Source organism: Octodon degus, unplaced genomic scaffold (assembly GCF_000260255.1).
Source record: "Octodon degus isolate 3935 unplaced genomic scaffold, OctDeg1.0 scaffold00005, whole genome shotgun sequence".
Taxonomy (NCBI): Eukaryota; Metazoa; Chordata; class Mammalia; order Rodentia; family Octodontidae; genus Octodon; species Octodon degus.
In genome coordinates, this window is record NW_004524581.1 from 8,667,448 (window position 1) to 8,680,756 (window position 13,309).

At 45.0% G+C, this 13,309-nt stretch overlaps 2 protein-coding genes across 3 annotated transcripts in view; both read left to right on the top strand.

Annotated features, from left to right (window-relative positions):
* Window positions 1-4,030, top strand: part of Kif1bp (KIF1 binding protein) — a gene marked incomplete at its 5' end in the record, with an annotated part of 88,454 nt that extends 84,424 nt beyond the window's left edge. Inside the window, one exon of the mRNA XM_023723124.1 lies at window positions 3,712-4,030. Within this exon, the coding sequence (XP_023578892.1) occupies window positions 3,712-4,030 (319 nt within the window). The remainder of the gene's footprint in view (window positions 1-3,711) is intronic.
* The window catches only part of Srgn (serglycin), a 32,006-nt gene that overhangs the window by 15,285 nt on the left and 3,412 nt on the right, over window positions 1-13,309 (top strand). Inside the window, exons 1-3 of one of the 2 annotated variants that reach the window (XM_023723366.1) lie at window positions 5,684-5,766; window positions 6,008-6,203; window positions 12,949-13,096. In XM_023723366.1, coding sequence (XP_023579134.1) covers window positions 5,725-5,766; window positions 6,008-6,203; window positions 12,949-13,096 — 386 coding nt within the window. In that variant the 5' untranslated portion in view covers window positions 5,684-5,724. Of the gene's footprint in view, window positions 1-5,683; window positions 5,767-6,007; window positions 6,204-12,948; window positions 13,097-13,309 lie in introns of those variants that run through there. The other variant, XM_004624359.2, reaches the window with a different exon arrangement.

Here is a 13,309-nt window from a genome sequence, read left to right on the forward strand (position 1 = left end):
ATATAATTTATCAGGGTCTCACTAACTTGCCCAGGCAGAACTTGAACTTTTGATTTCCTCAGCCGCTCAAAATGCTGGCATTATAGGTTTGTGCCACTGGACTGGGCTATTGTTCTACAAAATTTGGAATAGTCAATAAAAGAAGAAACATCTATCACCCACCCATCTAAAGAACATCACTGCTAACTTGATGGTAATCAGCAGCATGTTTTATTCTATTACAATCAAAGATACATCTTTGATATAATCTTAGTGTCAAACCAAGACTGTCACGTGAACAAAATTCATTATCGAGTCCATTCAATTGTCCATTCATTCAGTGCCTTGGGGGATATCCTGAATCATGCTAAAATAATCTGGAAGCTTAATCTGCTTTAGGATATGATATCATCACATAAAAATCATAAAATACATAGCATTTCATTAGAGTGAAAAAGGCAACTGATATGAGTATCGGTGTCAGGTTTGGGGGTAGAGTATGGTTATAGCTTTGTTTTGTTTTGTTTTTGAGACAGTCTCAGGCTGACCTTGAACTGACTTCCCTCCAGAGTGCTGGAATCACTCTGGGCATGTGCCACCAGGCCCAGTTTATCTTTGCATTCTTGAGATTAGAAGTTAAAATTCACCACAAAAAGACATTTTACCATCTCCATACCAAGTTTCTAAATAGTATTTCAGCAAAAACCAGGCAGGTGTGGTGGTGAACACCTGTAATCTCAGGAGTTGGGAGGCTGAGGCAAGAGGATCACTATGAGTTAGAGGCCAGCCTGAGCTACATAGTGACATAGTGAGCTCAAGGACAGCCTGAACTATGTAGGGAGATCCTTTCTCAACAAACAACCAAACAAACAGCATTTTTTAAAGTTCATATTTCTGGCCATGACCAAAAGACAGCCTAAAAAACAAGCAGTAACGCAAATGTAGTAATGTAATTGGTCACTGTGGTTAGCCTCTGGAGCGCAACAGGAGAAGACCGTTGAAGATCTGGTTGAGGCCCTGCGGTTACAAATCCAGCGGCAAGGGCTTTCCACTTCCTTTGTGACTGATAGCCTTAAATAAATGGCAGGTACGAGAGTGTAATTTGGGGATGTGTGTTTTGGGGAGAAGGAACTGGGACTGCAATTGAGCTGCAGAGCCCAGGAAATATTGGAGCTGACTTTGGGGACATGGAGGACAGCTCACTCCACAGGGACCTGAGGTGGTGGGACTGCTGACTGGATTCCACAGCACGTCTGGGGGCGGCAGTGGTGGGACAGGGTCTGAAGCACCAAAGGCGGAATTGGAGGTCACTCAGTGCTGGATGGGAGGGGACAAGGAACTGATCTCCTACGTTCCTCCTTGGAACTCCCCAACTGCCAACCTGTCCATAGCAATCATTTACTAATTTTTAATTTAAAAAGATAGTTAAACTAAAGATGCAAAAATTAATTGTGGAGTAGCATGGACAGTGAGTCCTAGAAGAAGAGGTGAGGTTGAAGTAGCCAAGTAAAGACATCGTTCCTTGATTTCTTTCCAGAGGCCTCATTCCACCCAACCCCTTTGTCATTCCTGTTCCTTTAGGTCTGAACTTTTCCCTGCACAGTTCACTCCCCACACAGCTGACCCCTGTGAGAATCTTCTAAGAGAGAAGCAGCACGTTCCCTCGCCAACCCAAGACACCCAGTGGGTGGTGCTATCATGGGCTCTTCAAGGCCTACAAAGTTTGCAATTGGGACTTCATCTCCTAGAATCAAGATGGTAGCTTAACAGCTGTGGTGGTACCGGGGACTGAACCTAGGGCCTTTGCACTGAGCCAAAGCCTTATCTCTTTTATTTATTTAGTTTTTGAGAGACAAGTGTCTCTCAAGCTGGATTTGAACTTGTGATCCTCCTGCCTCAGCCTCCTAAGTAGTCAGAATGAGAGGTGTACACCCCACACTCATCTTGGATTTAATGTTTCTAGGGCACTTTTAGCAGCAAAATTGAGTGGAAAATACAGAAAATTCACATATAATCTTTGCCCTTGTTTATATTCTCAAATTAGAGCACTTTGGTAAGGGGGCTGTTCCTCTCCTTGTGCAACCTAAGATTAAAGCGTCAACTTGCCCAACTTTTGGATACCTGGGGAGGTGTCTGGAACAGAATCTTCAGGGGTTTTAGGGAAAGAATCCTGCTTCTAGAAAATTGGATGTATGGTTTCAGTGACCACAGCAGAGTCGGTGGGAATGCGGCTGGTGGGCTGGCTGGGGCCTCTGTTCTGTGGATCCTGTCCATGGGCACAACGGCACTGCTCCCTGTGGACCAGTGGCGTTGAGATATTTTTCTGTCTGGGCCACAGTCTCCTCACCCACTACAGGGGAGTAGAAAACTGCAAGTTTCCTGTCCTGGACACTCCCCAGCTATGGGACCAGAGCCAGCGTTAGAAGCCTTCTGGACTTGCCTATTTCCCGCAAGAGTATATGACCTAAATGGTTTCTTTTCTTTTCTTTATTCTTTCTTTCTTACTTTCTTTCTTTTCTTTCTTTCTTTCTTCTCTCTTTCTTTTTTGATACAGAATCTCACCATGTAGTTTGGGCTGGCCTTGAACTCATGGCAATATCCTCCTGCCTCCTAAGTGGTGGGATTATAGGCAAATGCCACCACTTCCATTCTAGAAAAAAACAAACAAAAATAAAACTCACAGTCATCATTCTTTTAAGGCACCTGAAACATATTTGGTACAGGATCTATTTGCTGCTGAGTTTTTTGCTGCAGTAGTTAGTTCAGAGCCAAGAACCTCTCTAGAAAGAGCTAAGAAAATTTTAGTCGCAGAGGCTGCCTAGTAGTGGAATATTTAAGTTGGGGATTTAAAAAAGAATGAGTTGCCTTTGGTGGTGGTGTCCACCTATGATCCCACTGCTTGGGAGACTCAAGCAGGAAGACCTCTGCTAGCCTGAGGCCAGCCTGGGCTACAGAGCAAGACTCTCAAAAAACTAAAACAAACAGATAAAAAGAAATGAGCCCCCCCCAAAAAAGAAATGAGCCCTGGAGCCATCCCTGAGCTGTGTTGTCATACCTCCGTAGGCATTCCTTCTGAAAACCTCAGGGCATCTGAGCAAATTGTAATCCTAGGAAGATTCAAGTGCTCAGAACAGATTCCCCTCCTAAGACTACCCCGAAAGCAGTCATTAGTGAAAAATGAGGTTTGCTTTGTGGGGTTACTTTGTTAAGACAACAAAGAATTGATCTGCCTCGTTCCAGGGTCTTAGACTGTTTTCTGTTGCTATCACTGTATACCTGACACCAGGTAATTTATAAGGAAAAGAAATGCATTTCTTGCCGTTCTAGAGACTGGGGAGCCAGGAGCTAGGCCCTGGCACCTGCTCTGTACCTAGGAGAGCCTCTCGCCATACCAGAATACAGTAAAAGGCGTTGCATGGCCAGACACAAAGCCGCCCACTTGTTCTCTCTCCCTCCTTCTCCAGTGCCACTGTGGATGTAATTTCTTGGTGACCTCATCTATCCCCGGTCACCTCTCAAGACCCCACCTCCAAACTCCATCCATGGGTGACTTTGGAGATTTAAGGTTCCAACATGTGGACTTCGAGGGACACATTCAATCAGGGCACGGGGCGCTTGTTGAGAAATAGAGATGCCACATCAGCCCTAAGTCCTCCCCTGAGAAGGGTTTTCAACAGATAGTACAGGTGGCTGAGGCAAAGGTTCCAACTGGTTTAGAAATGGGGACCTCAGGGCCCCGCTGAAGCCCATGGATTTTCTGGTTATAGAGCCCAAAAAGCAGGCCCTTGTCCAGGAGCAGCCAGAAGGGGGAATGCACAACACTGGGCCAATACTTCCCAGGCTGCAGCTCACTGGCCAAAGTGAAAAGGTGCCTGGAATTGGGAAAGAAAAATTTGAGTTCAAAAATGGCCTCAAAGTGGATGCGCTGCACTGGTGGAAAGGTCACTCCTTGGAGACTGACGTCCTGGTGCGGGTGCCCGCCGCAGCTACCAGGCATGGCAAGGCATTGTCCTACATCCTGCTGGACAATCACTGCTGCCTCTGCTTCTAGAAATGCCTGGAGCACCCACAGAATGAGATAGGAGCCTTCTTTCACCTGTTGTACTCCCAACCCCACAACATCATGATGCTCCTGAAAATGCTTTTTTTTTTTTTTTTTTTTTTGCAGAACCGGGGATTGAACTCAGACCCTTGCACTTGCCAGGGAAGTGCTTATTCCACTGAGCCATCTCCCCGGCCCCCTGAAAATGCTTTTTAAAATCACTTTGATCTGCAACCTGAGAGGCTGAGGCAGGAGGATCTAAAGTTCAGGCTCAGGGCTGGTGAGATAGCCCAGCAGACTAAGTGCCTGCTTAGGCAAGTGCAGGGACAGGGGTTCCATCCCAGGCACCGCAGGCTATGCCAGCTGTGCCCCCAGGCATGCTGAGCCTACCACCGAGTCCGGGTGTGGTGGCACAGGCCTGTAATCCCAGTGTTGGGAAGGCTGAAAATGGGAGGATCACTATAAGTCTGAGCTGTGTAGTAGACATCGTACCAAATACATTTTTTTTAAAAGTTCAAGCTCAACCTGGACAACTGGCAAGAACCAGTCTCTTTATAAAACATGGGCTGGAGATGTAGCTCAGTGCAAGGGCCCTGTATTCAGTCTCCAGGACTTAAAAGACAAAAAATTATTATGACCTAGGAAAAGAAAAAATGAAGAGTCCAGATGAAAAAAGTCCCTCAAATGATCATTTGCAAGCACAAGTTCTAATCAGCTGTCAGGCTTTGTAGGAAGCCTATTGAAGCTATCGCTTTGTTGCCAGGCTTTTAAATTGATGGTTAGGATGTGAAGAGACCAGCGACAAGCTCTGACATTTCAAGGTGGAGCCAGTAGCGTACTCCACGGTGGGAAGCTCGCAGGGTTCGTGTCTGAAGTTGGCGCTGTGCTCTCAGGAGGCCCTGGGGTGCGGGACCCTGTCTGGCTGGCTCTGACGAGAGCCACATGTGCACCCTTTTCATTCTTGTAGCAGAGCTTCTCAGGGTGAGATTCTGAGGCCACCCTTAGCAGGAAACGCCAAGGAGTCAGCAGGAAGTCCACAACAAGGAAGGGAAACCCCTCCCTGGTGTGTGAGGCTGCGCGAGGGAGCAGAAAATGGAAAGTGGAATGTGCACTCTAACGTGTCTGGGGCTGCCGGTGTCTGGGGCTGCCCGAGTGAGCACTGGAATGGAGCCTGGATGCCTCTTCAAATGGGGGAAGGAAATGTTACATCCCCAAGGCGACAGCGAGTGACTGTAATGTGGCTCCTGATCCTCCAAAAGTCCAAACACCAGAGGGGGTAGAAACACTGCCCTACTATGCACAGGGCTGGGGTGGGGGGATTTGTGTGTGTTTCATATCCAGTAGCTCTCTGAGAGGAAAACCTCTCCTTGTTCCTGATTGCTGGCTTGTTCAAGGCTGAAAGACCCAAAATAAACTAAAAATTTACCAGAAGAAAAAAGATAAAAAAAGTATGCCTGGCATCACATCATAAGATAGAGCCCCTATGAAGGAGCACAGGAATGTAAATAATTTTTCAGTTTTATCAGGTTTTGTTTTGTTTTGTTTTTGGTAACCAACACATGTTCACCCTATTTTTGAGGTAGAGGGAGAGCCAGCAATCCAATGAAAAAATTGGATCTAAGAAGAACCAGATATGACAATTCATTCTGCTAGATGGGAGCTCGGGCATCAAGTTGCACTTCTCTAGCTTGGCTCCGTGAGAAATGAGCCCCTTTATCTCATCAGTAGTGCAGTGGACCCTTCCGGTTAGTGGTCCCGGGTCTGGATTGCTACCTGAAGAAAGGAGAAACACACTGTCCCGAATGGTGATTCTACTGTTTCGCTGGGGGAAGGGAAATTCTAACAGATAAATGGCAAACAACATTTTTAAGAAAACAGTCTGGGGAGAGTCCAGTACAGTTTCGTAATGGGTACGAATAGTTATTTTTGCTGCTTTCCTTTTCTTATTCTCTGGGTTTTGATGTGGATCTCTTTCTATTTGTTCAGGAAATTGTGACGTGTGTTCTGGGCAGGGCTGAGGTTTTGGAACTCTTTCTAAAAGGGACAGAAAGCACCCTGCAGCATTTCCTAATCGTGAGGCTGGCGTGCTGGAGAGAGCTGGCCACCATGCAGGCGGTGTCCGAATGTGGCAGGCTGGTCCTGGCCCTCACCCTTGTCCTGGTTTTGGGATCTTCAGTGCAAGGTAAGACCCAGGACTCTCATTCCCCTTGTGAGTCCAGAATCCACAGAGATAACTGTCTTCATTTTAAAGCAAGAATATAGGAAAGGAGGTGAGGAAGGAGGAGTGGGGTGGTTGGATTCCCTAGTGAGTGCAACTCATTTTGGTGCCAAGAAAAATTAGATTCTGAAGCAGGTGTCGCCTTATAAACTTTTACAGTGATTGAGAAGTGCTGCTTTATTTTTGGACAAAAATATGTGGTTTATAAATTCTCAATGCGCAAGAGAGGAGTGAGGAAATGATTCACGTGTCATTGCATGAAGACCGCGGCACCTTAGAGTACTTTGGGGAATTGTCCTACTTCTGAGCATCTACATCAATTCCCAATTTTTTTTAATTTTTTTATGTTTTCCAGCTTTTATTTTTTACTACTCCAAGTTCGCAGTACATAATGATGGCATTACCTGTGCGTAACACATCCGCACTCATAAATCCCAAGTTTGTGTTATGAGAGTGCTGTAACCGTAACACTGGGAGATGCTATTTTTTAAGTTTTTAAAAATTTGACCGAGTGTATTTTCTTTTTAAAAATTGGATCCTACTGAAGATTCAATTACGGTTACCCATGGTTAATACAGACCTTCTCAGATTTCAAAGAAAGCTCGAAGAATATTATTATTTGTGCTATCGCCCATAGCAACACAGTTGTCAATGTTGTTTTTTTTTTGTTCGGTTAGTTTTGGCTTCAAGGTTTTTCTATCTAGTTCAGACTGGGCTTGAACTCATGGAGGCCCTCCTGCTTCAGCCTCCTAAGTGCTGGGATTCCAGGCATGTGCCACCATGCCTGGCCTGGAAGTGTCTTTAAGTTTCTCTATCATTCATGACTGTTTAGTCACACTGCAACAATTTTAAAACTTTTATTCACCAGCAAAAGAAAATATCGTTTTGTAAGAAAAGTATTTTTTTCTCCTTTGGTAAATAAGGAATCCTGTCTTAATCAGACAGAAGACCTTAGCCTGATAAATAGATGGTGGAAGTTACAGGAGAAAAACATTCAGTTTCCACAAATGGTGAAGGAAATGTTGAGTCACCATGACACACATGCCCTGGATTTGTTTCTTTGAAGTGACATCTTGCCGTCACATTCTTACTTCCGGTGGCAATGAAATCTCACAGACAAGCTCAGAGAAATTCTTTACATTATTGAAAATGGAAAAAAATCATTTTCTTTCAGTTGTGCTGACACTGCAGAAAACCCCAGCAGGTTGCTGAAGCATTTCCGTTCACCTGTTTATGAGCTGAGTACGAGGAAAGACCACACGGAGAGAGCAGGCTTCTCCTGGGCCTCTGGGAGACAGTCTCCAGCTGGCTGCAAGGGCTCCCCAACAATCATGTGCTCTGACAGCGTTGAGGGCAGCCAGCTCCGTGTTCGTGGCAGGGAGGGTCACGGAGTGACAAGTTGGTGCTGGCCCTTAGGGTTTCAACATTTCCCCGAAACCTTCTCTTTTGCACTGACTCAATACTTATGACTAGAATGAAAATAAAGGAAGTGAGAAACCATCACGAAACTGTAAAAAATCCTGGCATTTATGTCATCACCTGGGAGGCTGAGCTCTTTGTCGGAAAAGGGAACCGGAAGGTAGACAGCAGCTAAGCGGCAAACTCAGGCAGCCCCAACGGTCCCCACTGGGTTCCTACTCCTGTGCTCCCTTTGAATATGAAGGGAAAGAGACAGCGGCCACACATCAGCGACAGTGGCAAGAGGAGCTGAGGCAGTGTGGCAACACCATTGCTTCCTCCCCCGTGATGCTGTGCTATTCTTCCCTTACCTTTAAAAAAATATTTTTAAGGAGAGAAAATGTTGGCTTCCCTCACTGGTTTGACTGATCGTGTTAGCTAGGCCTGCCTTTACTGGGCTACGCAAACTGTCCTAGGTTGTGCGCTAGTTTCCTTGGGCAGCGAAAACAAAGTGCCGCCCACTGGGTGGCTTAAATAATTATTTTCTCTGGAGGCCGCATCACAAATGAAGGGCTGGAAGGTTGGCTTTAGCTGAGGGCTTTCTCCTTCACTTGTACCTGATGTCTTCTACCCTCATCTCCGTCTTCAGTGACTCCCTCCAAATACCCCATGAAGAGGTCCTGTGGGTTAGGACTTCAGTGTTTGAATTTTGCAGTGGACATAATTCAGCCTATAACGTACTTGGTTTTATAAGCCCAAGTAAAGACGTAATGTAAAGTTGTGTCTACAGAGACCCAAGAAATGGGAGTCTGGGGATGTGTGGCAGATGATGAGGGACACAGAGGGCTGAACACCCTAATGTGGGCTTCAGGAGATTACAGATGAGGCCCGCCATTCCTACACCGCATTGCCTTTCATTCCCAAAGATGCCTGGAAAGAGATAAAGCAGAAAATCCACGAGCAGGCATGGCCCGGGGGCTGTACCACTATTTCCTAGACCACAGTAATGGAATTGCTTCCACTCATGTGTGTGGTTGTTTGTAAAGTGACTTCACATCCACTTGCTGTGGTAATGATTGTCCCATTCCCTATGAGGGAGGATTAGTACCAACTGACAGAGAAAACCGGATCATCTCAACTTGTGCTATCCTGTTTTTCTTTCTGTTTCTTGAGACAGGGTCTCACTCTACTTCAAGTTGGCCTTGAACTCACTCGTAGCCACGAGAGCCTCAACTTCCCTGAGTGATCTTCCTGCCTCAGCCACCACGCTGGCTATCTCATTTGTTCCTTCTGTCAGTTTCTTGCAAATATGTGTTTTGTCCAAGGCCCATTATAACTAACAAATGGAAGAAGTAGTCATCTTTTTGTAAGGTCAGAATTAGATTTGTACAGCAACATGTAGTCTAACACTTTTGGTGGCTCGTTTTCTTGGTTTTTTGCGCAGGGGGCATGCTAATTTTGTTTATATCGTTCCAATTTTGGTATATGAGCTGCCGAAGCAAGCATGATTTTTTGTTTTTGTTTTTGTTTTTTTGTCTTTTTGGGACAGTGTCTCCCTATGTAGTCGAGGAGGTCCTTCAGTTCACTTTGTAGCCCAGAGTGGCTCAAACATCCAGCGATCCTCCTGCCTCAGTTGCATAGTGAGATGTATGCCACAACACCTGGCCTGTATTTGTTATTTTCACTAAAACAAACAAAAAAAACTTCCTTTGACTACAACCCTATTGTGTTTACTACTCAGTACAGAGTTTAGGGAGAAATTGAAAGCAAATGTGGAGCTTTTTATAGCTTGCCACACCACACCAGAGTGCAGGGAAGCGGATGCATTTTGTGACTGGATAGGCCCAGTGGGAAGTAACTCCAACTCAGATAACAACTGCTTAACTTCTACCATTTTGAATAAATCAAAAAAATTTTCCCTCATGGCAATTTCTGCTTCAGTTTCCCTAGCACTTCTGTAGTAAGTTTCCACAAAGAATAGCAATTTGCTACATTGTGATTATGATTGGGGGAAAATAGCAACTTTGCTAGGGAAAATATGAAAAGATACGGAGGGTGGGCTGGTGAGACAGCTCAGGGGACTAGGCACCTGCTTGGCAAGCGCAGGGACTGGGTTTGATTCCCAGCACCACATGCTGGGTGGCCAGTGAGACTGGGCGTGGTGGCGCAAGCCTGTAATTCCAGCACTGGGGGGGCTGAAAACAGGAGAGTCACTATGAGCCCAAGCTGCGTAGTGAGACCTTGTACCAAATACATTTAAAAAAAAGAGAGAGGAAAGAAAAGATACAGAGGGACTTTGAGTAAAGTCGTTTGCTCGGTAAGAGTTCCTCAGAGAAAGGGTGTTGCTAAAGCACAGCTAGCGAGGGCCGTGGCTGGGCGAGCAGAGGTGGTAAGGAAAGGGGTTCTGAGTAACCCTCAGTCTCAGAGACTACCACGTAATGAGCCCGCAGGCTCTCTGCAAGCGGGCCCTTGTGGGAAGATTATGGTCTGTCTCACTTTCATGTTTAAAACTATGGTAATCGTAAGACACCGCAAGCAAGATAAAGTCAAGAACTCTTGCAACTTCAGGGGGACAGAACCTTGAATTTTCACATCCTGCCAACACCATGAATAACTATGCCTGGAATTTTGTTTGTGTAACTATCTTGTTTATTTTAAAGTATCTTTAACATCATTGGCCCTAAATCCAACAAGCTTTTGGAAGGGAAGGATTTCTACCTTTGACTTCTATATAAATTTTTAGAACGTCCTAGTTATAGTACAGTTCACAAAGCGTTAATTTGCCCTCTAAAGTAAACAATGAATTAGCTTTTAGTATATTCACAGAGCTTTGTGGCCATCACCATGGCAGCATTTAGAATATTTTCATTGTTCCTCAAAAAGAAATGCCTCAATAAATTTTAAAAGCTGAGGTCCTGAACTCTTGAGTTTATTTTGAATTTCAGACTTTTTTTTTAATCTGCCAAAGTTATAGCTGTTGTGCAGGTGGAAAGACATGCTCTTTCACTGGGATGCTCCCTGGGAGGCATTCCTCTGGGCTGGTGGTATAGCTCCTCAGTAGAGTGCTGGCCTAGCACTACGGAAAAGCAAACAAGCAAGGGCATTAGTTTAATTTTGCTGCTTCACTTCCTATCCAAGGCTACATTTTCTCACCCTGATACTCAGAGGCTCTGCTCTCCCTAGGCCTGCTCTGTCCTGCAGAGTAGCAGAGGCCTTGAATTACAGGGAGTCCAAAGGGACGCATGCTCACAAAGCAAAGTGTACACTATTTAAGAGACTTTGCTTGAAAAAAAGCATAAAAATTTCCACCAATTGAGCTATGGTTAGAGCTCAAGGGTAGAATGCTTGCCTAGCACATGCAAGGCCCTGGGTTCAATTCCCAGCCCCACCCCACTCCCCCAAATAGGCAAAAATCCTCAAAAGTTGAATGACAAGATTTTTAGTAGATTGAGTTAAGTGAAATATATTAGAATTAATTTTGGGCCTAGGATATAGCTCCTGAGTTCAAGTCCTGGTACAAAAAATAATAATAATAATAATAATTTTATCTGTTTGGCTTTTCCTTTTTATTTTTTTATTTTTTTGAGACAGGGTCTGGCTGCATATAGTTCAGGTTGGTCTTGAACTCACGGTGGCTAGCCTCTAACTGTGAGTGATTCTCCTGTCTCAGCCTCCTGAGTGCTGCGGCTACAGAAATAAGAACCATCAGTGAGGGCTTATTTCTACCTTTTAATACTCAGCTGCTAAAACATTTCAAACGTCTTGTGTAGTTAGTTGGCTTTGTTCTATTGGACAGGGCTGGTGTGAAGATATCGCCCTCTGCTGGAAAAATAGGTTGAATTTTTTAATACCATTTTCTAGAGCCTCCTAAGCAGTAGATGCCGAACAAATGCTGCTTCAGGAAAGAATGAGAAAAAAAAAAAAAAAAAGAAAGAAATAGTTTACATGTATTAAACTTTCTCTGTGCCAAAGCTTGAGCTGGCTGCTTCACACATATTTATTTAAACGGTAGTCTTTGCTAAAGTCTTATTTACATTTGAAAGACAATAAATTAAGAATCAGAGAGATACTAAGTGGTACAATGGGAACTTGACTTATTTAAATTTAAATTCTGGTCTCTCCACAAAGTGTCTGCTATCAGAGGTAGGCTGTCACCTTCTTCCTTCTCCACCTCATCAGAGACACTGGCTATGAGGAACTCTGACCATGGTGCTTTGCATGAATGTATTTAGTGAAATAACAAAGACTTGCCTGTGTAATCCCAGAATGCTAGACTTGGGGGCCTTTCTGTGGCAATGAAAAGAACTGGCAAAAGATGTGACTCTTGAACCAGGGATTGAACTCAGGCCCTCACACTTGCCAGGGAAACACATATTCCACTGAGCCATCTCCCCTGCCCTGAGAATGAGTGTTGTTCTTCTTTGTATCCCAATGAACTCCAAGTAGCCCCCAAGTACAAGAGTGAGGCCTCGGCAATGCCTCGAGTGCCTCTCAGTGCATCCGTGAGCCTTTTCTTCCTTCCTTCCTGCAGTTCTTTAAGTGGCTGCTTCAACAAAGCAGTCAGGCTCAGGTTGCTGTGGTTCAATCCCCACAACTCAAGCCAGCCAAACCTGCCCTGAAGGCATTCAGAGCAAAAAAAAGAAAAAATCCTTATTTTTTAGCCAAGGTCTCACTATGTAGCTCAGGCTGGCCTTGAACTTGCAGCAATCCTGCCTCATCCTCCTGAGTGCTGGGATCACAGGTGTGCACCACCATGCCCACCTCATCTCTGCAAAAAGAGGCAGACTGGGATCCTGGGTCCTCCACTTAGCATGTTTGTGACCTCAGTTTTCTTTAAAATGGAGCTGATAGTTCAATAGAATAACAGTTAATATCATTAAGTGTTTACCATGAGCTTGAGCACTAGGCACAGCGTCAGACACGCTTCACATGCATTTTCTCATTAATTTTTATGACACATTTGTGATACTCCTGGACCTTCAGTTTATAGCGGGGCCTCAGGGATGTCAAGGTTTCCTAAGCGCTAGGAGAAGAGCCAGCCAGGACTCTGCCTCAAGCAGCCCAACTCAAAGCCTCTTCTAACCCCTTAGGCTTTCTGCTGTTTCATAGGCGTCCCATGAGATGGACAAGAGGTGTAGGCACAATAAAGCCTGGGGCAGCAGTGCTGCTGCTGTATTAATGTCATAAAACCTGTCTGCATCTTACCTGCTAGCAAATTTAGGATCTATTTATATGAGAACTTCAAAGGACCAGAGGACTAGAAGCCTGGTAGGTGACACTCACTGCCTGGGTGCCTTTCTTGTCCCGGCAGGTTATCCTATGCGGAAAGCCAGGTACCAGTGGGTCCGCTGCAGTCCTGACAGTAATTCTGCAAACTGCATTGAGGAAAAGGGGCCAGAGATGGACATACCTACAGATGAGTCCAACAAGATCCTCCCCCTAAAGATTGACCCTCTTTTGTAAGTAGCCTTTACTCTGATTTTATTTTTTTTGGCGGAACCGGAGATTGAACTCAGACCCTTGTGCTTGCCAGGGAAGCGCTTATTCCACTGAGCCATCTCCCCGGCTTCTTTACTATGATTTTAAAGTGACTGTAATTTCTTTTCTTTCTTTTTTTTTTTTTTTTTGCGGAACGGGGGATTGAACTCAGGCTCTTACGCTTGCCAGGGAAG